Source organism: Oncorhynchus tshawytscha, unplaced genomic scaffold (genome assembly GCF_018296145.1).
Source record: "Oncorhynchus tshawytscha isolate Ot180627B unplaced genomic scaffold, Otsh_v2.0 Un_contig_6998_pilon_pilon, whole genome shotgun sequence".
In the NCBI taxonomy this organism is placed as follows: Eukaryota; Metazoa; Chordata; class Actinopteri; order Salmoniformes; family Salmonidae; genus Oncorhynchus; species Oncorhynchus tshawytscha.
The window spans coordinates 7501-25000 of record NW_024608797.1 but is presented as its reverse complement, the minus strand read 5'-3'; the positions used below and the strand labels follow the sequence as shown (position 1 = coordinate 25000).

General features: G+C 43.0%; 1 protein-coding gene across 1 annotated transcript in view; it reads right to left on the bottom strand.

Moving 5' to 3' along the window:
• The window catches only part of LOC121843827 (ELKS/Rab6-interacting/CAST family member 1-like), a 64130-nt gene extending 54907 nt beyond the window's left edge, over window positions 1-9223 (bottom strand). Inside the window, exon 1 of the mRNA XM_042313682.1 lies at window positions 9055-9223. Within this exon, the coding sequence (XP_042169616.1) occupies window positions 9055-9219 (165 nt within the window). The 5' untranslated portion in view covers window positions 9220-9223. The remainder of the gene's footprint in view (window positions 1-9054) is intronic.
• Window positions 9224-17500: the final 8277 nt, after the last annotated feature.

Below are 17500 nucleotides of genomic sequence, written 5' to 3'. Positions count from 1 at the left end.
GATTACTACTGTATATCTCTACGGGCATAGATTACTACTGTACATCTCTACAGGCATAGATTACTACTGTATATCTCTACGGGTATAGATTACTACTGTATATTTCTACAGGTATAGATTCCTACTGTATATCTCTACAGGTATAGATTACTACTGTATATCTCTACAGGTAAGGGTGAGGTATAGATTACTACTGTATATCTCAACAGGTATAGATTCCTACTGTATATCTCTACAGGTATAGATTACTACTGTATATCTCTACAGGTAAGGGTGAGGTATAGATTACTACTGTATATCTCAACAGGTAAGGGTGAGGTATAGATTACTACTGTATATCTCAACAGGTATAGATTCCTACTGTATATCTCTACAGGTATAGATTACTACTGTATATCTCTACAGGTAAGGGTGAGGTATAGATTACTACTGTATATCTCTACAGGCATAGATTACTACTGTATATCTCTACGGGTATAGATTACTACTGTATATCTCTACAGGCATAGATTACTACTGTATATCTCTACGGGCATAGATTACTACTGTACATCTCTACAGGCATAGATTACTACTGTATATCTCTACAGGTATAGATTACTACTGTATATCTCTACGGGTATAGATTACTACTGTATATCTCTACAGGTATAGCTTATACTGATATCTCTACAGGTATAGATTCCTACTGTATATCTCTACAGGTATAGATTACTACAGTATATCTCTACAGGTATATATTCCTACTGTATATCTCTCTACAGGTATAGATTACTACAGTATATCTCTATAGGTAAGGGTGAGGTATAGATTACTACTGTATATCTCTACAGGTATAGATTACCACTGTATATCTCTAAAGGTAAGGGTGAGGTATAGATTACTACTGTATATCTCTACAGGCATAGATTACTACTGTATATCTCTACAGGCATAGATTACTACTGTATATCTCTACAGGTATAGATTACTACTGTATATCTCTACAGGTATAGATTACTACTGTATATCTCTACGGGCATAGATTACTACTGTACATCTCTACAGGTATAGCTTACTACTGTATATCTCTACAGGTATAGATTCCTACTGTACATCTCTACAGGTATAGATTACTACAGTATATCTCTACAGGTATATATTCCTACTGTATATCTCTACAGGTATAGATTACTACTGTATATCTCTATAGGTAAGGGTGAGGTATAGATTACTACTGTATATCTCTACAGGTATAGAGACTACTATCTCTACAGGTATAGATTACTACTGTATATCTCTACGGGCATAGATTACTACTGTACATCTCTACAGGCATAGATTACTACTGTATATCTCTACGGGTATAGATTACTACTGTATATTTCTACAGGTATAGATTCCTACTGTATATCTCTACAGGTATAGATTACTACTGTATATCTCTACAGGTATGAGATTAGATTACTACTGTATATCTCAACAGGTATAGATTCCTACTGTATATCTCTACAGGTATAGATTACTACTGTATATCTCTACAGGTATAGATTACTACTGTATATCTCAACAGGTATAGATAGATTACTACTGTATATCTCAACAGGTATAGATTCCTACTGTATATCTCTACAGGTATAGATTACTACTGTATATCTCTACAGGTAAGGGTGAGGTATAGATTACTACTGTATATCTCTACAGGCATAGATTACTACTGTATATCTCTACGGGTATAGATTACTACTGTATATCTCTACAGGCATAGATTACTACTGTATATCTCTACGGGCATAGATTACTACTGTACATCTCTACAGGCATAGATTACTACTGTATATCTCTACGGGTATAGATTACTACTGTATATCTCTACGGGTATAGCTTACTACTGTATATCTCTACAGGTATAGCTTACTACTGTATATCTCTACAGGTATAGATTCCTACTGTATATCTCTACAGGTATAGATTACTACAGTATATCTCTACAGGTATATATTCCTACTGTATATCTCTACAGGTATAGATTACCACAGTATATCTCTATAGGTAAGGGTGAGGTATAGATTACTACTGTATATCTCTACAGGTATAGATTACCACTGTATATCTCTAAAGGTAAGGGTGAGGTATAGATTACTACTGTATATCTCTACAGGTATAGATTACTACTGTATATCTCCATAGGTAAGGGTGAGGTATAGATTACTACTGTATATCTCTACAGGTATAGATTACTACTGTATATCTCTATAGGTAAGGGTGAGGTATAGATTACTACTGTATATCTCTACAGGGAGATTACTACAGTATATCTATACAGGTATAGATTATATCAGCAGTGTGTAGTATAACTGGGTAGTTTGTAGTGTATCAGTAGTGTGTAGTATAACTGGGTACAGTTTGTAGTGTAACTACACATCCATAGTGGGGACAGTAACAGTGTAACTACATCGTGGAGACAGTAACAGTGTAACTACATAGTGGAGACAGTAACAGTGTTACTATGTAGTGGAGACAGTAACAGTGTTACTACATAGTGGAGACAGTAACAGTGTTACTACATAGTGGAGACAGTAACAGTGTTACTATGTAGTGGAGACAGTAACAGTGTTACTACATAGTGGAGACAGTAACAGTGTTACTATGTAGTGGAGACAGTAACAGTGTAACTACATAGTGGAGACAGTAACAGTGTTACTACATAGTGGAGACAGTAACAGTGTTACTACATAGTGGAGACAGTAACAGTGTTACTACATAGTGGAGACAGTAACAGTGTTACTACATAGTGGAGACAGTAACAGTGTAACTACATAGTGGAGACAGTAACAGTGTTACTACATAGTGGAGACAGTAACAGTGTTACTACATAGTGGAGACAGTAACAGTGTAACTACATAGTGGAGACAGTAACATTGTTACTACATAGTGGAGACAGTAACAGTGTTACTACATAGTGGAGACAGTAACATTGTAACTACATAGTGGAGAAAGTAACAGTGTAACTACATAGTGGAGACAGTAACAGTGTTACTACATAGTGTAGACAGTAACAGTGTAACTACATAGTGGAGACAGTAACAGTGTAACTACATAGTGGAGACAGTAACAGTGTTACTACATAGTGGAGACAGTAACAGTGTTACTACATAGTGGAGACAGTAACAGTGTTACTACGTAGTGGAGCCAGTAACAGTGTAACTACATAGTGGAGACAGTAACAGTGTTACTATATAGTGGAGACAGTAACAGTGTAACTACATAGTGGAGACAGTAACAGTGTTACTACATAGTGGAGACAGTAACAGTGTAAATACATAGTGGAGACAGTAACAGTGTAACTACATAGTGGAGACAGTAACAGTGTAACTACATAGTGGAGACAGTAACCGTAACAGTGTTACTACATAGTGGAGACAGTAACAGTGTAACTACATAGTGGAGACAGTAACAGTAACAGTGTTACTACATAGTGGAGACAGTAACAGTGTAACTACATAGTGGAGACAGTAACAGTGTAACTACATAGTGGAGACAGTAACAGTGTAACTACATAGTGGAGACAGTAACAGTGTTACTACATAGTGGAGACAGTAACAGTGTAACTACATAGTGGAGACAGTAACAGTAACAGTGTTACTACATAGTGGAGACAGTAACAGTGTTACTACATAGTGGAGACAGTAACAGTGTTACTACGTAGTGGAGACAGTAACAGTGTTACTACATAGTGGAGACAGTAACAGTGTTACTACATAGTGGAGACAGTAACAGTGTTACTACGTAGTGGAGACAGTAACAGTGTAACTACATAGTGGAGACAGTAACAGTGTTACTATGTAGTGGAGACAGTAACAGTGTTACTACATAGTGGAGACAGTAACAGTGTTACTACATAGTGGAGACAGTAACAGTGTAACAGTGTTACTACATAGTGGAGACAGTAACAGTGTTACTACGTAGTGGAGACAGTAACAGTGTTACTACATAGTGGAGACAGTAACAGTGTAACTACATAGTGGAGACAGTAACAGTGTTACTACATAGTGGAGACAGTAACAGTGTAACTACATAGTGGAGACAGTAACAGTGTAACTACATATTGGAGACAGTAACAGTGTAACTACATAGTGGAGACAGTAACAGTGGTACTACATAGTGGAGACAGTAACAGTGTAACTACATAGTGGAGACAGTAACAGTGTAACTACATAGTGGAGACAGTAACAGTGTAACTACATAGTGGAGACAGTAACAGTGTTACTACATAGTGGAGACAGTAACAGTGTAACTACATAGTGGAGACAGTAACAGTGTAACTACATAGTGGAGACAGTAACAGTGTTACTACATAGTGGAGACAGTAACAGTGTAACTACATAGTGGAGACAGTAACAGTAACAGTGTTACTACATAGTGGAGACAGTAACAGTGTAACTACATAGTGGAGACAGTAACAGTGTAACTACATAGTGGAGACAGTAACAGTGTTACTACATAGTGGAGACAGTAACAGTGTAACTACATAGTGGAGACAGTAACAGTGTTACTACATAGTGGAGACAGTAACAGTGTTACTACATAGTGGAGACAGTAACAGTGTTACACATAGTGGAGACAGTAACAGTGTTACTACATAGTGGAGACAGTAACAGTGTAACTACATAGTGGAGACAGTAACAGTGTTACTACATAGTGGAGACAGTAACAGTGTTACTACATAGTGGAGACAGTAACAGTGTTACTACATAGTGGAGACAGTAACAGTGTTACTACATAGTGGAGACAGTAACAGTGTTACTATGTAGTGGAGACAGTAACAGTGTTACTACATAGTGGAGACAGTAACAGTGTAACTACATAGTGGAGACAGTAACAGTGTTACTACATAGTGGAGACAGTAACAGTGTAACTACATAGTGGAGACAGTAACAGTGTTACTACATAGTGGAGACAGTAACAGTGTTACTATGTAGTGGAGACAGTAACAGTGTTAATATGTAGTGGAGACAGTAACAGTGTTACTACATAGTGGAGACAGTAACAGTGTTACTACATAGTGGAGACAGTAACAGTGTTACTATGTAGTGGAGACAGTAACAGTGTTACTATGTAGTGGAGACAGTAACAGTGTTACTACATAGTGGAGACAGTAACAGTGTAACTACATAGTGGAGACAGTAACAGTGTTACTACATAGTGGAGATAGTAAAAGTGTTACTACATAGTGGAGACAGTAACAGTGTTACTACATAGTGGAGACAGTAACAGTGTTACTACATAGTGGAGACAGTAACAGTGTTACTATGTAGTGGAGACAGTAACAGTGTTACTACATAGTGGAGACAGTAACAGTGTAACTACATAGTGGAGACAGTAACAGTGTTACTACATAGTGGAGACAGTAACAGTGTTACTATGTAGTGGAGACAGTAACAGTGTTACTACATAGTGGAGACAGTAACAGTGTAACTACATAGTGGAGACAGTAACAGTGTAACTACATAGTGGAGACAGTAACAGTGTAACTACATAGTGGAGACAGTAACAGTGTAACTACATAGTGGAGACAGTAACAGTGTTACTACATAGTGGAGACAGTAACAGTGTAACTACATAGTGGAGACAGTAACAGTGTAACTACATAGTGGAGACAGTAACAGTGTTACTATGTAGTGGAGACAGTAACAGTGTTACTACATAGTGGAGACAGTAACAGTGTAACTACATAGTGGAGACAGTAACAGTGTAACTACATAGTGGAGACAGTAACAGTGTTACTACATAGTGGAGACAGTAACAGTGTTACTATGTAGTGGAGACAGTAACAGTGTTACTACATAGTGGAGACAGTAACAGTGTTACTACATAGTGGAGACAGTAACAGTGTTACTACATAGTGGAGACAGTAACAGTGGTACTACATAGTGGAGACAGTAACAGTGTTACTACGTAGTGGAGACAGTAACAGTGTTACTACATAGTGGAGACAGTAACAGGGTTACTACATAGTGGAGACAGTAACAGTGTTACTACATAGTGGAGACAGTAACAGTGTTACTATGTAGTGGAGACAGTAACAGTGTTACTACATAGTGGAGACAGTAACAGTGTTACTACATAGTGGAGACAGTAACAGTGTTACTATGTAGTGGAGACAGTAACAGTGTTACTACATAGTGGAGACAGTAACAGTGTTACTATGTAGTGGAGACAGTAACAGTGTAACTACATAGTGGAGACAGTAACAGTGTTACTACATAGTGGAGACAGTAACAGTGTTACTACATAGTGGAGACAGTAACAGTGTTACTACATAGTGGAGACAGTAACAGTGTTACTACATAGTGGAGACAGTAACAGTGTTACTACATAGTGGAGACAGTATCAGTGTAACTACATAGTGGAGACAGTAACAGTGTAACTACATAGTGGAGACAGTAACAGTGTTACTACATAGTGGAGACAGTAACAATGTCTAGTCAGTTCCAGTCTGAGCAGCTCACCAGCAGGGAATCATCCAGCCATCTGAGAACATACCTTACACTGAGAAACATGTCTCTGTGTGTGTGTGTGTGTGTGTGTGTGTGTGTGTGTGTGTGTGTGTGTGTGTGTGTGTGTGTTGTGTGTGTGTGTTTGTGTGTGTTTATGTGTGTGTGTTTGTGTGTGTTTATGTGTGTGTGTGTGTGTGTGTGTGTGTGTGTGTGTGTGTGTGTGTGTGTGTGTGTGTGTGTGTGTGTGTGTGTGTGTGGGTGTGTGTGTGTGTGTGTGTGGGTGTGTGTTTGTGTGTGTTGTGTGTGTGTTTATGTGTGTGTGTTTATGTGTGTGTGTGTGTGTGTGTGTGTGTGTGTGTGTGTGTGTGTGGTAAAGGGGAGGAACAGCATTCCTGGGTTAATTGTGCTGTGAGTCATGTGATCTCCTGCCTGCATACCTCTTCTCCATTTAATCAGCAGGCAGTTCATTCACAACACAACCTCTAACGACACAACATGTAACAACACAACCTCTAACAACACAACCTCTAACAACACAACCTCTAACAACACAACCTCTAACAACACAACCTCCTAACAACACAACCTCTAACAACACAACCTCTAACACAACCTCTAACAACACAACCTCTAACAACACAACCTCTAACAACACAACCTCTAACAACACAACCTCTAACAACACAGCCTCTAACACAGCCTCTAACAACACAACCTCTAACAACACAACCTCTAACAACACAGCCTCTAACACAACCTCTAACAACACAACCTCTAACAACACAGCCTCTAACAACACAACCTCTAACAACACAACCTCTAACAACACAACCTGTAACAACACAACCTCTAACAACACAACCTCTAACACAACCTCTAACAACACAACCTCTAACAACACAACCGGGAGGGAGACATGGAGCAGTCAGGGGAGGGGGGGTGGGAGGGTAGGAGGGGGAGACATGGAGGAAGGGAGGGTAGGAGGGGGGTAGACATGGAGCAGTCAGGGGGAGGAAGGGAGGGTAGGAGGGGGAGACATGTCAGGTGTTTGCTGGTTAAAAGGCCTCCAAGGTCACACTTATGAATGACCTCTGACCTTTAGGCACCCCCACCGCCAACCTTCAGTCAGTCAGGTTAGAGCAGGTTGTCACACAGATGCCGGGACCCACCCACGCACGCACGCACGCACGCACACACAGGGCCCTGGATGGGACTCTAAGCTCCAATCTCCTACTCTGACAATCATTTCCTGTGGAATGTTGTCAGCTGATAGTAACCTGCCACTCAGAGGAGAGAGGGAGGGAGGGAGGAAGGAAGGAAGGGGGCAGGGAGGGAGAGAGAAGAGAGAGAGGTAGGGGAGAAAGAGAGGGAGGGAAGAAAGAGGGGGAGGGAGGGGAGAAAGAGGGAGAGGGAGAAGAGAGGGATGGAGGGAAGGAAGGGGGAGGGAGAGAGAGAGATGGGAGGGAGGGAGGGAGGCCTGTGCTGTTTAGACTGTTTGTTTTGGTGTGGGCGTGAATTGTGTACATATGTGTGTGTGTTGAGTTTGTATTTGGAATAGGGAGATGTGTGTATGTGTGACTGTTTGTGCTGTGAGAATGTGTGTGTGTGTGTGTGTGTGTGTTTAGAGATGGGTTTGCGGGCACCTGGGGGAGGAGCTGAATAATCCTAAAATTACCCTCACTGGCAGGGCTTGTGGTCTCACATCTGTACCCTGTTAGACTCTGTCCTCTCCTCCGTTCCCCCTCTCCCCCTCTCCTCAGTTCCCCTGTCCTCTCCTCTATCCCTTTCTCCTCTCCTCTTCCCTATCCCTCTCTCCTCTCCTCGGTTCCCTCTCTCCTCTCCTCTTCCCTATCCCTCTCTCCTCTCCTCTCCTCTCCTCTCCTCTCCTCTCCTCTCCTCTCCTCTCCCTCTCCTCTCCTCTCCTCTCCTCTCCCTCTCCTCTCCTCTCCTCTCCTCTCCTCTCCTCTCTCCTCTCCTCTCCTCTCCTCCCTCTATCCCTCTCTCCTCTCCTCTTCCCTATCCCTCTCTCCTCTCCTCTCTTCTATCCATCTCACCTCTCTTCTATCCCTCTCTCCTCTCCTCTATCCCTCTCTCCTCTCCTCTACCACTCTCTCCTCTCCTCTATCCCTCTCTCCTCTCCTCTATCCCCTCCTCTCCTCTATCCCTCTCTCCTCTCCTCTATCCCTCCCCTCTTATTTCCTGTCCTCTCCATTCACATCTCTACTATTTCCCCCGTCTTCTCCTTTCCTCTGCTACAGTTCCCCTCCTATCTCTATCTCCCTCTGTTCTTTCTGCTTTTCCTCTAGTCTTCTCCCACCTCTATCCCCCTCCATATGTAACCTCTTTAAGTTACGCCTACAAACAAATTACGGATGATGAAATCAGGTTTACAATCTTCCCAGTCCCCATATTACTGTCACTTCCTATTCTGTCACCCAGCATATAGATTCCAGAGAAAGCAGACTGTAATGGCAGCTATCCTTAAGCTTTCGAAGCCACGATGAGTGTCTAGTTCCCAGTCATGTGACAGGGGCCACCCAGGTCACGTGACGAGGGAGTGTTGAATGTTTCGTACCTGTTGTTTGAGCTGTTGTACCAGGCTGTCCTTCTCTCTCTTCAGCATGGCCACCTCGTCCTGCGTCTTCTTCTTCTTGGACGAGGACAGCTCCAGCAGGGCGATGTTGGCATCCTTCTCACTGATGGCTGCTAACAGCGCCTCCTGTCTGTCAAGGACACACATTACAACACACTGTTAGGATTCAGAGAGTTATTAGACAACACATGTAGGATGTATTCAGTCAGGAAATACAAGGTGGAGTTTTAAAGCCAGGATATACAAAGTGGGATGTATGGAATTCATTGATTGGAATATACTGATTTTCTTAAAAAGGTGAAATAGATTGAAGTTAGCCTGGTGCAATTTGGCATGACAATGACCATAGGAGTAAACAAGACAACACAAAGAGATCTGGGACCAGGCTAAGAGTCAAGTGAGAGGTGACATAAATATCTTCATTGACTTTATTGAGGCTTCATTGAGTCCTGCCAAGCTAATATGAACACTGGTTCCCTACAGAGAGAACGATGGTTCCACGGCTCTGTGACGTCATAAAAGGCTTTATGATGTCAGATTATTCTGTTTAAACACTGTATTCCCTACAGAGAAACACTGTATCCACGACGTCATAAAAGGCTTTATGATGTCAGATTATTCTGTTTAAACACTGTATTCCCTACAGAGAGAACAATCAAAGACGTTTAAACACTGTGTTCCCTATTGGGCTGTTTCTGGAAACCTCCGTCCGCGATCAAACCTTATAAACCTCAGTGGCCGTGTTTCAGTTAGTGTAGTAGGTAAAAGGTGCTATTGATGCCCTGTGTGTGTGTGTGTGTGTGTGTGTGTGTGTGTGTGTGTGTGTGTGTGGGAACACTGATGTGGTGCCCATTCCCTGCCACCCTCAGGGCCTGAGTGTGTGTTTTGCCAAGGGCCGAGGAAGGGAGGGGGAGGGGACTTCACAGGGCTAGGGGCCAGAGGCTAGCTAGGGGGTAGGGAATAGGTGTTAGGGGGTAGGAAAGGGCAAGGGAGAAGTGGGAAAGGGGTAGGGGGCTAGGGTAGTGGGTAGAAGGAATGAGCTATAGGGTTAGGGTAGGGGTAGAGGGAATGAGATATAGGGTAGGGAGTAGAGGTAGAGGGAATGACATATAGGGTTAGGGTAGGGGGAATGAGCTATAGGGTAGGGAGTCGAGGTAGAGGGAATGAGATATAGGGTTAGGGTAGGGGTAGAGGGAATGAGATATAGGGTAGGGAGTAGAGGTAGAGGGAATGAGATATAGGGTTAGGGTAGGGGTAGAGGGAAAGAGATATAGGGTAGGGAGTCGAGGTAGAGGGAATGAGATATAGGGTTAGGGTAGGGGTAGAGGGAATGAGATATAGGGTAGGGAGTAGAGGTAGAGGGAATGAGATATAGGGTAGGGAGTAGAGGTAGAGGGAATGAGATATAGAGTTAGGGTGGGGGGAGGGGGAATGAGATATAGGGTTAGGGTGGGGGGGGAGGGAATGAGATATAGGGTTAGGGTAGGGGTAGAGGGAATGAGATATAGGGTTAGGGTAGGGGTAGAGGGAATGAGCTATAGGGTAGAGGAAATGAGATATAGGGTAGGGAGTAGAGGTAGAGGGAATGAGATATAGGGTTAGGGTAGAGGTAGATGGGATGAGATATAGGGTAGGGAGTAGAGGTAGAGGGAATGAGATATAGGGTAGAGGGAATGAGATATAGGGTAGGGAGTAGGGGTAGAGGGAATGAGATATAAGGTTAGGGTAGAGGTAGAGGGAATGAGATATAGGGTTAGGGTAGGGGTAGAGGGAATGAGATATAGGGTAGGGAGTAGAGGTAGAGGGAATGAGATATAGGGTAGAGGGAATGAGATATAGGGTAGGGAGTAGGGGTAGAGGGAATGAGATATAAGGTTAGGGTAGAGGTAGAGGGAATGAGATATAGGGTTAGGGTAGGGGTAGAGGGAATGAGATATAGGGTAGGGAGTAGAGGTAGAGGGAATGAGATATAGGTTTAGGGTAGGGGTAGAGGGAATGAGATATAGGGTAGGGAGTAGAGGTAGAGGGAATGAGATATAGGGTTAGGGTAGGGGTAGAGGGAATGAGATATAGGGTTAGGGTAGGGTTAGAGGGAATGAGCTATAGGGTTAGGGTAGGGGGAATGAGCTATAGGGTAGGGAGTCGAGGTAGAGGGAATGAGATATAGGGTAGGGAGTAGAGGTAGAGGGAATGAGATATAGGGTAGGGAGTAGAGGTAGAGGGAATGAGATATAGAGTTAGGGTGGGGGGATGAGATATAGGGTTAGGGTTAGGGTGGGGGGGGGGAATGAGATATAGGGTTAGGGTAGGGGTAGAGGGAATGAGATATAGGGTTAGGGTAGGGGTAGAGGGAATGAGCTATAGGGTAGAGGAAATGAGATATAGGGTAGGGAGTAGAGGTAGAGGGAATGATATATAGGGTTAGGGTAGAGGTAGAGGGAATGAGATATAGGGTTAGGGTAGAGGTAGAGGGAATGAGATATAGGGTTAGGGTAGAGGTAGAGGGGATGAGATATAGGGTAGGGAGTAGAGGTAGAGGGAATGAGATATAGGGTAGAGGAAATGAGATATAGGGTAGGGAGTAGGGGTAGAGGGAATGAGATATAAGGTTAGGGTAGAGGTAGAGGGAATGAGATATAGGGTTAGGGTAGGGGTAGAGGGAATGAGATATAGGGTAGGGAGTAGAGGTAGAGGGAATGAGATATAGGTTTAGGGTAGGGGTAGAGGGAATGAGATATAGGGTAGGGAGTAGAGGTAGAGGGAATGAGATATAGGGTTAGGGTAGGGGTAGAGGGAATGAGATATAGGGTTAGGGTAGGGAATGAGCTATAGAGGGAATGAGATATATTAGGGTTAGGGGTAGGGGGTTAATGAGATATATATAGGGTTAGGGTAGAGGGAATTATATATAGGGTTAGGGTAGAGGGAATGAGATATAGGGTTAGGGTGGAGGGGAGGGAATGAGCTAGTGATCTCTCCCCCCTCTACCCCCCCTCTCTCTCTCCCCCCCTCCCTCTCTCTCTCTCCCCTCTTCCCTCTCTTTCTCTCTCCCCCTCCTTCTCTGTCTGTCTCTCTCCCCCCCTTCCCTCCCTCTCTTTCTCTCTCTCCCCCCCCTCCCTCTCTCTCCCCCTTCTCTCCCCCTTCCCTCTCTGTCTCTCTCCCCCTCCCTCTCTTTCTCTCTCCCCCTCTTTCTCTCTCTCCCCCCCCTTCCCTCTCTGTCTCTCTCTATCACAACTCAGTCTATGGAAGTCATCAGTGTTAACCCCACCAGTCAGACCTCTGTGTTAATCAGCACAGCTTTGTGTTTCCATCCCCTGTGCCAGGGGAAGGGTAGAGGTCCTACTTTACCAGGCCTGGTGCCAACTTCACCCTTCCCTACGCCCCTTCTCTCTCTCTCTCTCTCTCTCTGTATCTCTCTCTCTCTCTCTGTATCTAACTCTCTGTATCTAACTCTCTGTATCTAACTCTCTCTCTCTCTGTATCTAACTCTCTGTATCTAACTCTCTGTATCTAACTCTCTCTCTCTGTATCTAACTCTCTGTATCTAACTCTCTGTATCTAACTCTCTCTATCTAACTCTCTGTATCTAACTCTCTGTATCTAACTCTCTGTATCTAACTCTCTGTATCTAACTCTCTCTCTCTCTGTATCTAACTCTCTGTATCTAACTCTCTGTATCTAACTCTCTCTCTGTATCTAACTCTCTCTCTCTGTATCTAACTCTCTCTCTCTCTGTATCTAACTCTCTCTCTGTATCTAACTCTCTCTCTCTGTATCTAACTCTCTCTCTCTCTGTATCTAACTCTCTCTCTCTGTATCTAACTCTCTCTCTCTCTCTCTCTCTGTATCTAACTCTCTCTCTCTGTATCTAACTCTCTCTCTCTCTGTATCTAACTCTCTGTATCTAACTCTCTGTATCTAACTCTCTCTCTCTGTATCTAACTCTCTCTCTGTATCTAACTCTCTCTCTCTGTATCTAACTCTCTCTCTCTGTATCTAACTCTCTCTCTCTGTATCTAACTCTCTCTCTCTCTGTATCTAACTCTCTCTCTCTGTATCTAACTCTCTCTCTCTGTATCTAACTCTCTCTCTCTCTGTATCTAACTCTCTCTCTCTGTATCTAACTCTCTCTCTCTCTGTATCTAACTCTCTGTATCTAACTCTCTGTATCTAACTCTCTCTCTCTCTGTATCTAACTCTCTGTATCTGTATCTAACTCTCTCTCTGTATCTAACTCTCTGTATCTAACTCTCTGTATCTAACTCTCTGTATCTAACTCTCTCTCTCTCTGTATCTAACTCTCTGTATCTAACTCTCTCTCTCTCTGTATCTAACTCTCTGTATCTAACTCTCTGTATCTAACTCTCTCTGTATCTAACTCTCTCTCTCTGTATCTAACTCTCTCTCTCTGTATCTAACTCTCTCTCTCTCTGTATCTAACTCTCTGTATCTAACTCTCTGTATCTAACTCTCTGTATCTAACTCTCTCTCTCTCTGTATCTAACTCTCTGTATCTAACTCTCTCTCTCTCTGTATCTAACTCTCTGTATCTAACTCTCTGTATCTAACTCTCTGTATCTAACTCTCTGTATCTAACTCTCTGTATCTAACTCTCTGTATCTAACTCTCTGTATCTAACTCTCTGTATCTAACTCTCTCTCTCTCTCTCTCTGTATCTAACTCTCTGTATCTAACTCTCTGTATCTAACTCTCTGTATCTAACTCTCTGTATCTAACACTCTCAATTCATATCAATTCAATTTAAGGGCTTTATTGACATGGGAAACATGTGTTAACATTGGCAAAGCAAGTAAAGTAGATAATAAACACAAGTGAAATAAACAATAAAAATGAACAGTAAACATTACACTCAGAAGTTCCAAAAGAATAAAGACATTTCAAATGTCATATTATATATATACAGTGTTGTAACAATGTACAAATGGTTAAAGTACAAAAGGGAAAATAAATAAACATAAATATGGGTTGTATTTACAATGGTGTTTGTGGTATTTCACCCAGTAGATATGGGAGTTTAACAAAATCGGGTTTGTTTTTTAATTCGTTGTGGATCTCTCTGTCTATCTAACTCTCTACCACCCTTTCACTCACTCACATCCAGGACACTGAAGAATCCTCTGACCCAAATCTGTCCAGAAAATAGTGACATCAGATCACTAGGGAAACCCGTACCATCTGCACACACACACACACACACACACACACACACACACACACACACACACACACACACACACACACACACACACACACACACACACACACACACACACACACACACACCTTGAGATATACAGTATGCCTTACACACCACTCAGTCCCACAGAGACAGCTCCATCTTTCAGTGAGAGTGCTTGACAGGAAAAGCTCCAAAAAACAAGGCAGAGAAATGAACAAAACCTTGAACTTCCTCCTTCCTACTTCCTACTTCCTAGCTCCTATAGCCACATTAACTCGTACAGTAAATCCCCATACAGAGTGTATAGGGCACTATACAGGGAATAGTATGCCATTTGGCACGCAATCCTATATCTGGAGGTGTGACTTGTTTTAGCTCTGTTTCAGGTTAAAGGTTAGGACCTTTAGTCTCAGTCCAGCCTGCTGCAGACAGACAGCATTCAGAGGTTAGGACCTTTAGTCTCAGTCCAGCCTGCTGAGGACAGACAGCATTAGGACCTTTAGTCTCAGTCCAGCCTGCTGAGGACAGACAGCATTCAGTCCAGCCTGCTGCGGACAGACAGCATTAGGACCTTTAGTCTCAGTCCAGCCTGCTGCAGACAGACAGCAGTAGGACCTTTAGTCTCAGTCCAGCCTGCTGCAGACAGACAGCATTAGGACCTTTAGTCTCAGTCCAGCCTGCTGCGGACAGGCTGCATTCAGAGGTTAGGACCTTTAGTCTCAGTCCAGCCTGCTGCGGACAGACAGCATTAGGACCTTTAGTCTCAGTCCAGCCTGCTGCAGACAGACAGCATTAGGACCTTTAGTCTCAGTCCAGCCTGCTGCAGACAGACAGCATTCAGAGCATTGAGCCAAAGCTCACCACCCCTCACACACACACACACACACACACACACACAAACATATAGAGGTACAAAGCCCTGCACACACACACAAACGTATAGAGGTACAAAGACCTGCATACACACACACACACAAACACACACATACACACACACACACACACACACACACGGAGGCTGTCGTACGTGGAGAAACACAGCAAAGGTTATTCTGTATGGTTTTTAATGCTGTATAAACACTGACATAGAGGGCTGTACAGAGCACCCATTCTACTCCTCCACCTGGTTCCCCCAGCCTCCTAGTACCATTACACTGAGCAGGATTCATCACTAACCTGTTGGAGTCCTTTTGACCATCAGATCAAACATCATATGTATACTCACTCACACACCCATTAAGATACAGTCAAAAATACACTTAAACACACACATACTGTACCAGAACATACCAGAACACACCAGAACATACCAGAACATACCAGAACACACCAGAACATACCAGCACATACCAGAACACACCAGAACACACCAGAACATACCAGAACACACCAGAACACACCAGAACATACCAGAAAACACCAGAACACACAGAACACACAGAACACTTCAGAACACACCAGAACACACCAGAACACTTCAGAACAAACCAGAACACACCAGAACACTTCAGAACACACCAGAACACACCAGAACATACCAGAACACTTCAGAACACACCAGAACACTTCAGAACACACCATAACATACCAGAACACACCAGAACATACCAGAACACACCAGAACACACCAGAACACACCAGAACATACCAGAACACTTCAGAACACACCAGAACACACCAGAACACTTCAGAACACTCCAGAATACATCAGAACATACCAGAACACACCAGAACAGACCAGAACATACCAGAACACTTCAGAACACTTCAGAACACTTCAGAACACACCAGAACACTTCAGAACACACCAGAACACACCAGAACACTTCAGAACACTTCAGAACACACCAGAACATACCAGAACACACCAGAACACTTCAGAACACACCAGAACACACCAGAACACTTCAGAACACTTCAGAACACTTCAGAACATACCAGAACACTTCAGAACACTTCAGAACACTTCAGAACATACCAGAACACACCAGAACATACCAGAACACTTCAGAACACACCAGAACACACCAGAACATACCAGAACACACCAGAACACTTCAGAACACACCAGAACACTTCAGAACACACCAGAACATACCAGAACATACCAGAACACACCAGAACATACCAGAACACACCAGAACACACCAGAACACTTCAGAACACACCAGAATATACCAGAACATACCAGAACACACCAGAACACACCAGAACACTTCAGAACACACCAGAACATACCAGAACACACCAGAACATACCAGAACATACCAGAACACACCAGAACACACCAGAACATACCAGAACACTTCAGAACATACCAGAACATACCAGAACACACCAGAACACTTCAGAACACACCAGAACATACCAGAACACACCAGAACACACCAGAACACTTCAGAACACTTCAGAACACACCAGAACATACCAGAACACACCAGAACACACCAGAACATACCAGAACACTTCAGAACACTTCAGAACACTTCAGAACACACCAGAACATACCAGAACACACCAGAACACTTCAGAACACACCAGAACATACCAGAACACACCAGAACATACCAGAACACTTCAGAACACTTCAGAACACTTCAAAACATACCAGAACACACCAGAACATACCAGAACACTTCAGAACACTTCAGAACACTTCAGAACATACCAGAACACACCAGAACATACCAGAACACTTCAGAACACACCAGAACACACCAGAACATACCAGAACACACCAGAACACTTCAGAACACACCAGAACATACCAGAACACTTCAGAACACACCAGAACATACCAGAACATACCAGAACACACCAGAACACACCAGAACATACCAGAACACTTCAGAACATACCAGAACATACCAGAACACACCAGAACACTTCAGAACACACCAGAACATACCAGAACACTTCAGAACACACCAGAACATACCAGAACACTTCAGAACACTTCAGAACACACCAGAACACTTCAGAACACACCAGAACACTTCAGAACACTTCAGAACATACCAGAACATACCAGAACACACCAGAACACTTCAGAACACTTCAGAACACACCAGAACATACCAGAACACACCAGAACACTTCAGAACACTTCAGAACACACCAGAACACTTCAGAACACTTCAGAACATACCAGAACATACCAGAACATACCAGAACATACCAGAACACACCAGAACACACCAGAACATACCAGAACACACCAGAACATAC